This window comes from Juglans regia, chromosome 3, assembly GCF_001411555.2.
Source record: "Juglans regia cultivar Chandler chromosome 3, Walnut 2.0, whole genome shotgun sequence".
Lineage (NCBI taxonomy): Eukaryota > Viridiplantae > Streptophyta > Magnoliopsida > Fagales > Juglandaceae > Juglans > Juglans regia.
Window position 1 is genome coordinate 31584584 of NC_049903.1, and position 12543 is coordinate 31597126.

General features: G+C 36.1%; 1 protein-coding gene, 1 long non-coding RNA gene and 1 other non-coding gene across 4 annotated transcripts; all 3 read left to right on the forward strand.

The window, feature by feature from the left end:
• The first annotated feature begins 1422 nt into the window (after positions 1-1422).
• On the forward strand, positions 1423-7701 carry LOC108981105 (probable proteasome inhibitor). Of its 2 annotated transcripts, XM_018952189.2 has the most exons (9): positions 1426-1749; positions 1819-1990; positions 2104-2250; positions 4169-4255; positions 5443-5520; positions 5621-5655; positions 5752-5812; positions 5898-5975; positions 7355-7701. In XM_018952189.2, the coding sequence occupies exons 1-9, from the start codon at positions 1575-1577 to the stop codon at positions 7425-7427; spliced, it is 906 nt and encodes a 301-aa protein (XP_018807734.1). In that variant the 5' UTR covers positions 1426-1574; the 3' UTR covers positions 7428-7701. The 2 variants fall into 2 exon arrangements, with proteins under 2 accessions (XP_018807735.1, XP_018807734.1); XM_018952190.2 differs by lacking the exon at positions 5443-5520 and having other exon boundaries at positions 1423-1749.
• A 912-nt stretch (positions 7702-8613) lies between these two features.
• TRNAA-AGC lies at positions 8614-8686 on the forward strand. Its single transcript has one exon. It is a non-coding gene; the product is annotated as a tRNA-Ala (tRNA).
• A 1111-nt stretch (positions 8687-9797) lies between these two features.
• Positions 9798-10630, forward strand: LOC108981107. Its single transcript, XR_001994503.2, has 2 exons — positions 9798-10116; positions 10222-10630. It is a non-coding gene; the product is annotated as an uncharacterized LOC108981107 (long non-coding RNA).
• Positions 10631-12543: the final 1913 nt, after the last annotated feature.

Sequence of the window (12543 nt, forward strand, 5' to 3'; positions counted from 1 at the left end):
GGGTCCGACTCCAGCAAGGCATGCTGCCAGGTGATGCTGCAGCAAATCAAGAACCTCCAAGCGTTTAGGTGAAGCTGAGACGAGGCTAGACCAAGACGATCCAGCAAATCACGAACGGGACGAGGGTATGAAACATTCTTTGAGTTGATTTTTATAAAATTGAATTTATTTTTAATTAATTTACATAATTACATTGGTTGATTGAATTTTTTTTCTTTTAGATTATGTAAGAAAGTAATGTTCTGGGATTTTTAATCTAGATTTAAATAGCAAAATGAAAAAAATAAATGGGTAGTAAAGAAGTAAGGAGATGTAACTTGTAAGGGTATTATTGCCCATAATAGAAAGATAAATTATATTTGCAGTCTTGAGTGTGGAATACTAGCATACTTTATTTAAAAAAGTAGATAAATTTGAAATCCACATAAAAATTTTAATCTTTTTGATAGTGGTTCTTACTTTTTTTTTTTTTAAAAAAAATATGCATAGATTATATACTCTAAAATTATATACAATATTATTCTAATAGAAAAGGAAAGCTGAAAAGAATATATAGCATTACTCTATTTACAAGCCCTATTTCATGATACAATCAATCTGCTACTTTTTTTTTTTTTTTACCTAATCAATCTGCCACTTAAATATGTATTATTGTTTGAATTTTATTTATAATTATGGAAAATTTCTTGTTCAAGGATACCTGCAAATACTCCTGGGGATTCACTTGGTAAACTTTGGGTATGCTCTTCAAGTCAAGGTTCAAATCCTTGGGTGCATACAAATTTTAGAGGTTGTGGAAGAATTTTTTCTTTAATTATTCGAGATGTATTTGTGAAAAACTTTTTATTGAGAGTCGAAATTAATTCTTGAACATCTTTACACACTATATATTATATTTATTTTAATATTATTTTTTTATAATAAATATATAGTATATGAATATTAAGTAGAATAATTTAATTAATTTAATAAAAATAAAATAAAATAAAAAATTAATATTAAAATATATAAAATATATAGCACAAAATGATAAATATGGTAAAAAAAATAACAAATATCTACAAAGATCGAGATGCTGTTTTGATGCTAATAAAAAGAAAATATATAATTTTAAGGAATCACACGCCAAATACAATTGTATTGACACGCGAACCTAATATACGAGTCACATGACCACTTTTCCGAGCCGAATTTTGGTATATAACTTTCATCACATTTTATATTTTATATTTTTATAAATTTTTTAATATTTTTTTAAGTTTATTTTTTTAAAATTTTTTATTTATTATTTATATAATAAATATTTGATAAACAAAATAATAAAAATTAAAAAAAAATATAGAATGTAAAATATGAAGAGATCGTGGAGATTTACTTCCAAGCCAAGTGTCACCGCTATCAAGGTTCGAGGCACACGTGCAAGCCTGCAACGCAGTTTGCTTGCGACAAAAGCTACCGCATACAAAGCGGCGAAAGCGCAAAACTCCGAAGGGAGACGCGAAGCCTTTTTCCCCATTACTTTCTCAGGAAGAAAGAGACTCAAAAATAGTTCATAATCGATTGGAAAATCAGCAATGGTGGACGACAAGTCGGTTATGGCGGTGGTCAGGGCTGCCAGACCGTCCTTTCGCAACATTCAAGACAAGATTGCCTTTGCTGTTCACGCCTCCTTCCTAGCTTCCGGCTACGTTCTCACTGCCACCGGACCCTCCGCCTTCTCCGACACGGCTCTTTCCTCTCCCTCTACTGGTACTCTCTCTCTTTCTCTGAATTCTCTCCTTAATATATTTCTAAATTACCAATATCAATCGTTTGTAGATGAGGTCGGTATGGACCAGTGGAACGAGCTAGACGACGAGTACGCTTTCGTATACACGAACCCTGATAAGGGTTCGAAGAAGGTGCTCGTCAAGTGCCTTGCGATGGATGATAAATTGCTAGTGGATGCTCTTGCTGACGGGGCTTCCGAGCCGGTCCATCTCGAAATTAGGTAGGGATTTCCTTATACTTTGTTCCTCTGTCCGCTTTCGATTGGGTATTTTCGGTTCGCTTAAATTGTTTTCTGCAGTTCCGTTTATGGGGTTGGGGGGTTTTTCATTGCAGTGTTGAAGACTTTGCTGGAGAAAATGGGGGTACCAATTATTCTGCGCAATATAAGAATCTGGCGGAGCTGGTGAAGAAACTGGATACCGAAGTCCTTTCTAAATTAGATGGATCCTCACTACCCAGGTCATCAAATAATGCTTCAAGGTAATTGGGCTTAACCTATTTGTAGTATCACTTTGTCTATTTATGGATAATTGGTGCATGGAAATTGTTAAATACCAAACCATTGAACCAAAAGCTTTAGGACTGATAGATACTAGTTTGGTTAGGCTTTTAACCCTCGAGATCATAACATTCTACCACGCTTCCTAATTTGACGTTCACGGTGGCCCACTCTATCGACACTAACCTGGTGGTAGCTCTTTCACTTTTGGCAGCTTCACTCATCTATCAGTATTCAATGACTTAAAACTATGTCCATACATAGTACCAAGGTATTTTAATCCAGCTTATAGGTCACCCCCTCCTTGACTTGAACTGGTGTGGTCCCTGCTCTGATACCAATTGTTATGATCTTGAAAGTTAAATGCTTAACCAAATTAGTATCCCACAGTCCTAAGACTTTTGGATCAATGGTTGGATCTTTAACAATTGGTATAAAAAAAGAGATCACGACACTAGTTCAAGTCACAGAGGGGGCGACCTATAGGCTGGATTAAAATGCCTTAGTTACTATATAATAGCATGGTGTTAAGTTATTGAATACTGATAGATGAGTGAAGCCGCCGAAAGGGAAAAGGCTACTACTGGGTTAGTGTCGATAGAGTGAGCCGTCGTGGATGTCAGATTCGGAAGCTTGGTGGAAAGTTATGATCCTGAGAGTTAAATGCTTAACCAAATTAGTATCCAACAGTCCTAGGGCTTTTGGATCCATGGTTAGACTCAGAAATGATTTCAAATAGATTAGTGCATTGCATTTGACGCTTGAACCTATTTCGCCTACAGATCCGCACACTCTGTAGGTGCTGAATGTATTAAATCCTTTCTCCCCTCCTGTCTTCATGACCTTGTTGATTTTAGAGTAAAATAAATAAGTCGGTGATTTGAGAATTGCTTAAGGGCAGCCAAAACTTTGGCTGGTTTTTTGTTATCCGGTGGTTGATTACTGTTTTCAGTTATCACGAAGTTCAGATTATAGTGGTCAAGTCTTTCTGCTCAATTCCAAAGTCCCAAATCTATCTACATTTTTGTTTGCTACAAGCTTTAACATGCACCTGTAGGTTTTCTTAAAAAGCTTGCCAGTGAACTTTTCTTATATCATTATGTAAGCACAGAGTCGGAATTAAGTGATATAGAAATTGGAAAACATTGAAATTTTGAAGTAAATACTTGATTGAATCACTTCATTCTGTTGATCAGTTTAGCCTGGAACCATGGCTTTTCCTAGATTGGACGTGTTCCTAGGGTGGATTTGTTCAATGTTTTATGTAGTAAAATTCCTTGGCAGTTTTGGTTTAGTCATGGGGTAGTTGAACTGGTAACCCAATGGCTTGCTGGGGACATGGTTCAAGTGCACACACTAATTTAAGAAATTTTCTTTTTGGAAAGTATTATTCTCCTTTTCCGTTTCTAATTTTTTCTATGTATGGAGGATTAGGCTTATATTAAATTAAAACGCCTACATTTCAAATCATGATGTGAATATCTCTATATCAATCGCTGCTACTACTCAAGAATTTTGTTTGTGGTATGAAAATGTATTGGTGGAATTCGTACGGATGCCTCTGCCCCTAGTCCTAAACCCTCCTCTCTTCTTTCCTAGTCTCTATTTCTTTTTCCTATAAGCTTCCTTTGATTTCCTATATGAGAGAGGAAAGGATATTAGAATATAAGCCTTAGATTTTTCAAGACTCGATTCTTTTTCCCCCATCAAGTGAAGCTCTATGTAAAAGGTCAAGTATCCAATAATTTTATGAGGAGTTATATCAATTGACTAGGAATTTACATTTTAACTTGAACTGTGAACTTTTCAATGTGAACCCTGAAACAGATGAGATTGTGCATAACAAGCACACTTCTCCCTTGATTTTTTTAATGATTGTGTTGTTTTCTGCTCTGCAAGCTTGGAGACCAGTGAAACAAGAAGAAGTGGCATTAGCACCGGTGTTCCAATTGGTGGACGTTCAAGCCCTGAAACTCATCCTACAGGGTCTCTCTCTCTCTCTCTCCAGTTGCTTACATGCATTTAATAGTTGTATGATTTCATAAAGTGATGCTGTCCATACATAATTTCCATCGATTAATAAGTGTGAACTTTTTTGGTAGCTGCAGTCGAGTGCTCAAAATAAATTCTTCCACCTGCTGTAGTAAATTCTTGTTGAAGTCATGTTATACATGTATAGACATGACCTTTGTTGAAATATGCGATTTCTCTCAACTCTGACCTGGACTCTTTGGTTTATGGTCCATGGTTTGGATTCCTTAATTCCAATTAGCTCAAGGCAATCCAGTTATAGACTTCAGAAGGCCGAGCATGGCTTAGGCTGTGGCTTTAGATTGTCAAGATCATAACACCAACTACGTCTTTCCACATTTTTCTCTTCATTGCACCCTATACATTTTTCAATTAGTAATGCCATGTATTTCTCACCTTCTCTGCTCACTTTGTGCATCTTCAGTACAGAATGTACCACATTCGTTTTTTTTGTTTTTGCTTTCCTGGAACAAAAATTTCAAAATTTTTTGCTGTTTCAGTTTTTTTTTTTGCCATGTCTTTAAGCAGTTGACACTAGTTTTAGTTGTATAAAGAGAAACAGGAATAGTTCTGGTTAGCATATGGCAACTCTTGTCAGTTAACTTAAGTTAATCTAGATATGACGTAATACTTACTAATGTGTTTATATGCTAGATTAACTTATGTGAAGGGGTTTTTAGATTTCCTTTGCTTTGGAGAGATGCTGTACATATAGTCCTTTCCAAATCTGAGGTCCCAAAAATGGTGCAATACGTATTATGTTGTTACACTGCATCACGTTTGAGTGCTGGTTTTGTAGCCTAAACAGTTCCCTTGATAATTGCTGTTTGGGAAAAGATACAATTCACCTATTTTCACGTATTGTTCATACATCTAAATGGCTAGAGTTAGATGAGGGTGCCATTTGTCAGCTTTTGACCATTGGAAGGCACAACGTATCAATGTTGGTAGTTTGGAGTCCAAAATAAAACGCATATTAGTTTCAAAATGTAAAATGCATAAATCGCATGCTAGCTTGAGACTGGAAAGTGTATTTTCTCCTTGTTGCTTAATAGATTTTGAATTGTGAGAGGGTTTCTGTATCTTCTGGGTAAGTCATCAAAGAATGAGGCTCACCAAGTGTGTTTTGGTGTGCTGTTTAGAATCATATATCCCCCTATTAATCCCAGTGGTGGTAGTGATCTTTTTCCTGGGCCTGGTGCTGGAATGTACCCAACCAGGTAGTTTGCTTTCAAGGATTTTTTTTTGGTCCATTCCTACGTTTTGAGTTGTTGCATTTTGCAAATGGCACATGTTTATATATTTTTAATTGTTGTTCAGGGGTGCTTTTGGAGCTGGTGGGAGCATGCTTTTAGGTTCGTCAAATGAGACTCCTTTTTCTTCCCCCTTTGTTTTTTGGCCTAGTTTAATGCTTGTGTCAATTAATTAGTTATTTTATCATGTGGAAGCAGGACCTAATGATCCTCGCTGGTTTGGTGGAATTGCGGGAGACCCTGGTTTCCCTGGACTGTCGTGAGTGGTTCAGATTGCTCTCTCTCTCTTTCACATTTGATAATCATACTGGTTGGCTTATAATTGTAATTGGTTCTTTCAACAGGAGTATTCCTCCAGGTGCTCGTTTTGATCCCTATGGCCCACCTGGCGTTCCTGGTTTTGAGCCTAATCGGTTTGCGAGGTATATCAAAAATAAAATAATTGGAGAACTTTCTACGGTTAATGAAAAAATAATGAACATTGTGTTTGATGTGTGAATGTGTTGCTTTTATTCATATTTGTGCAACTAGTTGTCCCAGCGATTGTTCAGAAAACCTTAAGATCCTTCTAATGGGCTTTAGGTGGAGCTCAAGGGATGATATGAAATAAGTGATCTGCTGGATTCTAATGTGGTGGGTGGAACAGAAGATTTTCATTAGGTATTTTGGTGAACTTTGGTGGGTTTAGTGCCTGGCCTAGATTAATCTCTCTCAAATGAGTAGGAAGGGAGAAAAGAGGGGTTTATTTGCATCTTGTCCCTAATTCAGGAGATTTTTATTTTTATTTTTATTTTTATTTTTTATTTTTTTTTTGGGGGGGGGGGGTTATAACTGGTTTACGGGGTAGCGTCCTCTTTTCTTGAAAAAAGAAGAACAGTTCACAAGTAGAAAGTTGATTTCAATTGACATGCTTTTTTAAATTTTCCTTAGATAAACCTTAGAATCTTTGTTACAAAAAAAAAAAAAAAGTGATGCTTCCTTAATTGCCTAGATTGAGGAAAAGAAACTTTCATTAATTCATTTTTAGAATACTGTATTTATCCTTTTTCTCTGCTCATTTTAGGAAGTGTGGGGCTGTTGTGTTTTTAGTCTATTTATTCTTATACATGGAGGTGTTTGTATGACCTGGGGTGGGATCGTCTCCTACTACTTTGTTCCAACATTTGGGGCTCTAAACATGTTCCAAGTCTAATTTCCCATTACATCAGGATTTTTGAATAATCATCGAGGGTGAGATAAGTTAACTGCTTTAGGAGACGTTTGGATTCACAATTCATCTCAGCTCATCTCACTACTATTCATTACTATTCAGCAACTTTAACTTACAAATCTCACTACTATTCACAACTCATCTCATTACTATTTACAATCCATCTCAACTCATCTCAAATCATCTCAAGTTATCTTCGAATCCAAACATCTCCTTAGTGTGCACTTGAACACACGATGATGTACTGAAGGAGTTTCTTGAGTTGATGGATTGAACTGAAGAATTCGCCAACCTGTGTGTATTATCTGTGACTGGTATGAATTTTGAAAACAATGACAGAAACTTTTTAGTTTATGGTGTGGGACTTTGAACGGTGAAATGTAATTTAATATGAACTGAGCTACGATAGTTATGTTGAATTTGATGAATGTTCAGATTGATAGGTTAAGTTTTCTATATAGTTATAAGATGATTGTATCTTAATTGATTTTGGGTTCTGGTGCATGTGAATCAGGGCAATGCAGGCAGTGATTGGAACTCTTGTAATAGCTAAACCAAACATTTACCATTGTTTCCTTTTTGTTTTTGCAGAGGCCCTAGAAGACCTGGGAGTGGGCCACATCCAGACCTGCAACCCTTTGGGGGGGATTCGGATTTCATTTAGCTGATGGAGCTCTGTTTCGATAAACTTTGTTTTCTTGTTCCTCTTTCCTTGGGATTTCAGCTCCCATGGAAACATGAAAAGGATGCCTGACATATGGTTATCTTTTTTTTTTGGGTGTGGGTGGGGTTCATTTGGCTAAGAGACAGTGTGTATATATGATTATTGTGTGTGGTATTTAGTATTTTGGTAATTTAAATTTAGTTTTCATGTCGTGTTTGCAACTTTTCAAGGATGAATCCAAAGGTCAATGAGATCTTTGGTCATGGTGAACTAACTGCATCTAATTTACACACAGAATAATATCTCGTACTAACACTATTACTTATTTTCATTGTAAACGTTGTGAAATTGGGAGGATGGTGAGGGTCAACTGAAAACGAGGGAGGAGGAGGAGGTATGACGGTGATCTTCTTGAATGTTGCCATATGAAAGTTTCTTCATTTTTAGGATCGTTTGAAACGTGTCGTGAAATGAAGGTTGGAGAAACGGGTAGCTCTAATTTGTTTGGGTTTTGTGACCTGATTCTACTTTGGACTACTTCTTCTACCCGTTTCAAGTACGGATGGGAGTGGAAATGGGGTCGAAACCCTACCCTGCCCACACGCACAATATTACATACATTGAATGATTAAATGTCATGTTCGAGTCTTCATTATATGCAGTATACATAATAAATTAGACACAACACGTTGAGTTCTCAAATTATTAAATTTATCTCAATTCAAAATTTTTTACACGTGGATTTATAATTTTTTTTTTTAATTTAAAACATCTCTATATGTGAGACGTACATCTTTTTTCAATATTTTATAAAAAATACTAAACTATCAATTTATATGGGGTTTCACGTAATTTACTCTACTATTCAATTCACTATCATCTATAAAGAACTCAATTTAATTGAGCTCAATTTAATACTCAAATGCAGTCTTAAACTATTAGGCCAGGGTTTTGAATTTTGAACTCTTAAACGTATGATGCCATTGAGCAGACTCAAAAAATTGATATTTTGGATCCTCAAGTAAAATACTCTGTAGGACGTACGTACATCTTAATTCCCCCTCCTGCCATCACTGCCTTTAGATTATTTTCTAATATCTCATTAATCGGTGTATTAGGAAATAAGAATCTTAAATAGTTTAAAATTAGGATTAAATAAAATGAGATAAACACAAATAGGCATATCGGGGATGTAGCTCAGATGGTAGAGCGCTCGCTTAGCATGCGAGAGGTACGGGGATCGATACCCCGCATCTCCACCTATTTTTAATTTTTTACCCTACGATTCGGTAATGATCATGATCTGAGATCTCCACTTCTAGCTTTCGTTTGGAGTGTTTGAAGTTCTTAATAATATCAGACAAATCATAAAGTAAATATATTTTGGAGAAATAATATTCTTATGATGAGTCGTGGAAATTGTTTCAACTTTAGTGACGTGCACATGGTATAATATGTTGACTGGGGTAGTTGGGCTTTTTTCTTTTTTATTTTTAACCTCTTGTCTTTGACCAAACTTCAACTGTGTACGTACAAATTAATCTTTCTTTCTCCAATAAAAGAAATAAAAAAATCGTCGGCCTGTAATCCATCATGTCATTATATTTTGATAAACAAAGACCCAAACTATAACCATGTTATATTTATATATTTAGAGCAAAGACCACGCATAGAAATAAATGCATTCAATTAATCCATCATGTTATCTCTTACCAAAAATATATAAATATAATATAATAAAAAGTGTTATAATCATAAAAATAATTTTAGAGATTTATTTTATAATAAAAATAATTTTATAATTTAATAAAAGATATCAAACCGTACAATAGAATATTTTTTTTAATATAATATATATTTTTCCTGCTAGCTCGGCTCCACATGCAATGAATTTCTTAGCTTATAATACCAAGAAAACCTACCACTACCCTACCACTAGGACTTTGGGGAGTAGTGGATTTCAAGGAAACAATCATGATAGAAGAATTGCTTAATTATTTCAAAGTGTGAACAGCTCTCTTAATTCAACGTGAGAGAAACAAATGAGAAATCGACCCAAAATTCCCATGGAAATGAATATACATTCGTCTTTGTTTTGTCTGTATTGTTGTTACCAAAAGGGAGGTGACGAGCATGCAGTAGGTAGGTCCCGCCTCTCCCCAGCCACTTGACTCAAAAAGACTAATAATTTATGGATCGATCGAGGAATCTTCCATTGCAGATACCTCCAGGCCTCCCAATGGAGACGTGAGAGGATTGGAAACGTGTGGCACGGCATACGCGTCTGCTCCTTAATTTACAATTGACATCATCTCCAGCTTCTAGAATGAATTAAATTATTAATCATTTCTGCTTTTCTCTTAGTAAGTAAAACTTATCCATCAGTGCCATGATCTTCTTCTTTTACTAATATATATAAAACCAATCGTGTGCTTCGGATACTTCGAAGAAAACCCAATATTGCCATCAGGGTTTTCTTTACAAGGTAGATAGATATCTTTTGTGGGCATGAAGAACTGAACCTTTTTCTGTGATTTAGTTCGATCTGCTGCAAAAGAAAGAAATATGGGTATCATGCCTAAGCATCTGTTTCTTTTGCTGCTGCTTCTACTGGTTGTTTCTACGTTCCAGAAACCAGGAGTACTTACAGAAGCAAGGCTACTTTCCTCATCAAAACCTGATCAACAAAGTAAGAATTATATATAGTTTCTCTGATATATATATATATACATGTATGTATATGTAGTAATCTTTGCTTATATTAGTCATGGGCATCTGTTGTATAAAATCACAGGATATTCGAAGATTTTCTCGACGCTGGGAATTGTTTGCAAGTGTTGTGATGGCGAGACGGGTGAATGCACAAGTACTCGGACGGAGTCTTGTTCCAAGCTCCAATGCTTTCCCTGGAAACTAACTAGTCGTCACTAACTGTAGTGGTAATTTTTGTTTTCCTGGTTTGCTATCTGTATATGATTTCCCTGATTGATACATAGATATAAAGTACTACGGGGAATTGATGCAACTATATATATATATATGCCATTTCAGATTTCGAAGTTCAGTTTTACAGCTGCAGACAGTGATTAATTAATTTGAATGATCTGTCTGTGTTAGCAAACCGAAAGGGCCATTGAATTTCGTGTTGCCATATATGGTTATAGCCAGATTATTTAGGCAATATATATTATTTCTCCTTTTTCTGAACTCTGCGATTTCTGCTTCATATACATACATATATATATATATATATATAAATAAGTAATGATAGAGAGAAGTCATTATAACAGTGTACACTTTACACTCACTGCGTGGCTGCTTCTAATTGATTGTTTCCAACACTTACTTGAAAATATGTACGGTCTACATAATGCCACATCATTTGTACAAAATAGATGCTCCTAATAGTAGCTTCTATCTATATTTATTATATATATATAAAGTGTATTGCTAGATATAATCATGAGTTATGCAAATGCCGTGTATTCATTTTAAAAAATAGTGGAGTCTACTATTTACTCACTTTTTTTAATAGAGTATGGCGCATATACACTCTATAATTACAAATATCATTTCTCTCCCTTTGTTTTTTTTTTTGTTTTTAAAAAGAAAGCAAGTTTATTGATCATTCCTTTATAACAAGGAGGAAATGCATGAAGGATATTCCTCCATGTTAACAACCACATCTGAAATGGTTAAAGAATTTTTTGCCAAAGCATGGGCAACGACATTTGTATCCCTTCTAACATGGTTCACTTCCCACTGGTGATAATTCCTCAATTTTTCCTTGACTTCGTTCACAAACATTCCCGCACTTGTCCAAGAGTCCTCTGAATTTTTAATGGCCTTAGTGACCTAAAGGGAATTGCCCTCAAGAATCACATTCCTCATACCCAACTCTAGTCCAAACAATGTTGCTTGAAGTGCCCCAAATGATTCAAGCTAATAAAGGATCTAGAAAAAGACTTTTGCTCATTCTTAGAGTAGCTATAACCTTCCCTTCCCAAGAGCAATAACACCTATTCCAACCATGCACCGAGTCTTGTCAATAGCAACATCCCAATTAGGGCTGTACAACGATGGCTTCGGCGTCGGTTTCGACGCAAAACTGAGACACCATCGACGTCTGCCATGGGTCTGTTGAACTGGCCGAAATCGAGAGTTTTGGGAGAGAAAACCTATCATATCGGTCTCGACGTGCGTCGGCGCGGTCTTCGGTCCACCGTCGGCATGTTCTGTGAATGAGAAAAAACTGAGGAAGAGTGAAGAAGTGTCTCGCCGTCACTGCCATGGAAGAAGAAGAGAGTTGCAGAGGCTAGAGAGGAAGAAGACGACGCGGGGAAGAAGAAGAGGGGCATGGGGGGTTATTAATTCATCTTAAAATGGTGTCGTTTGGCTTAAAAGCCAAACGGTGCCGTTTTATTATAATTTTTTTTTTTAACTTTCAGGCTCTAAAACGACATCGTTTCACTCATAATAAGTGAAACGACACCGTTTTATATACATATATTAATATATATATATATAAATAGACCGGATCGGCCGGTTCAGCGGTTTTCCAGGGGTTCAAACCGGCGCTGAACCACCGATATCGGTTTTCCTTCAATTCCTCTTGACTGCCGACCGGTTCTTTGTCAGTTCCGACCGGTTCTGTGCTCCAGCGGTAGGTTTGATCGGTTCACGGCCGGTTTCAGTGGTTCCTATCAGACCTAGTCCCAATTAAGTTTATAGATATTCATAGGAGGTGGTTCCCAACTAACTGTTGTGTTACTCACTGGGACTGTTTTGTTGGTTTGTTGGTTTTGCACATCTTGTAGATTCTACAAAGTATCTTGTGAATTCCTCACCACAATGTTGGGATGCGTAAATTCTGCTTTAAAAATGAACTCATTCCTTCTCAGCCAGATTTTCCTTGCAACCACATCCACTTTCTTCATCTATTCTTTTCCCAAAGCAATCAACATTTCTTTTATCATATCCAGAAAATTTCTGTTACAAAAATGACTTTCGAATATTCTTAGAGAGAGCATTATCCCCAGACATCTTTTGCTGCTACACACTCCCAAAGCTCATGAACCACTATTTCTTCTGCATTAGAACATATATGGCACTCGGG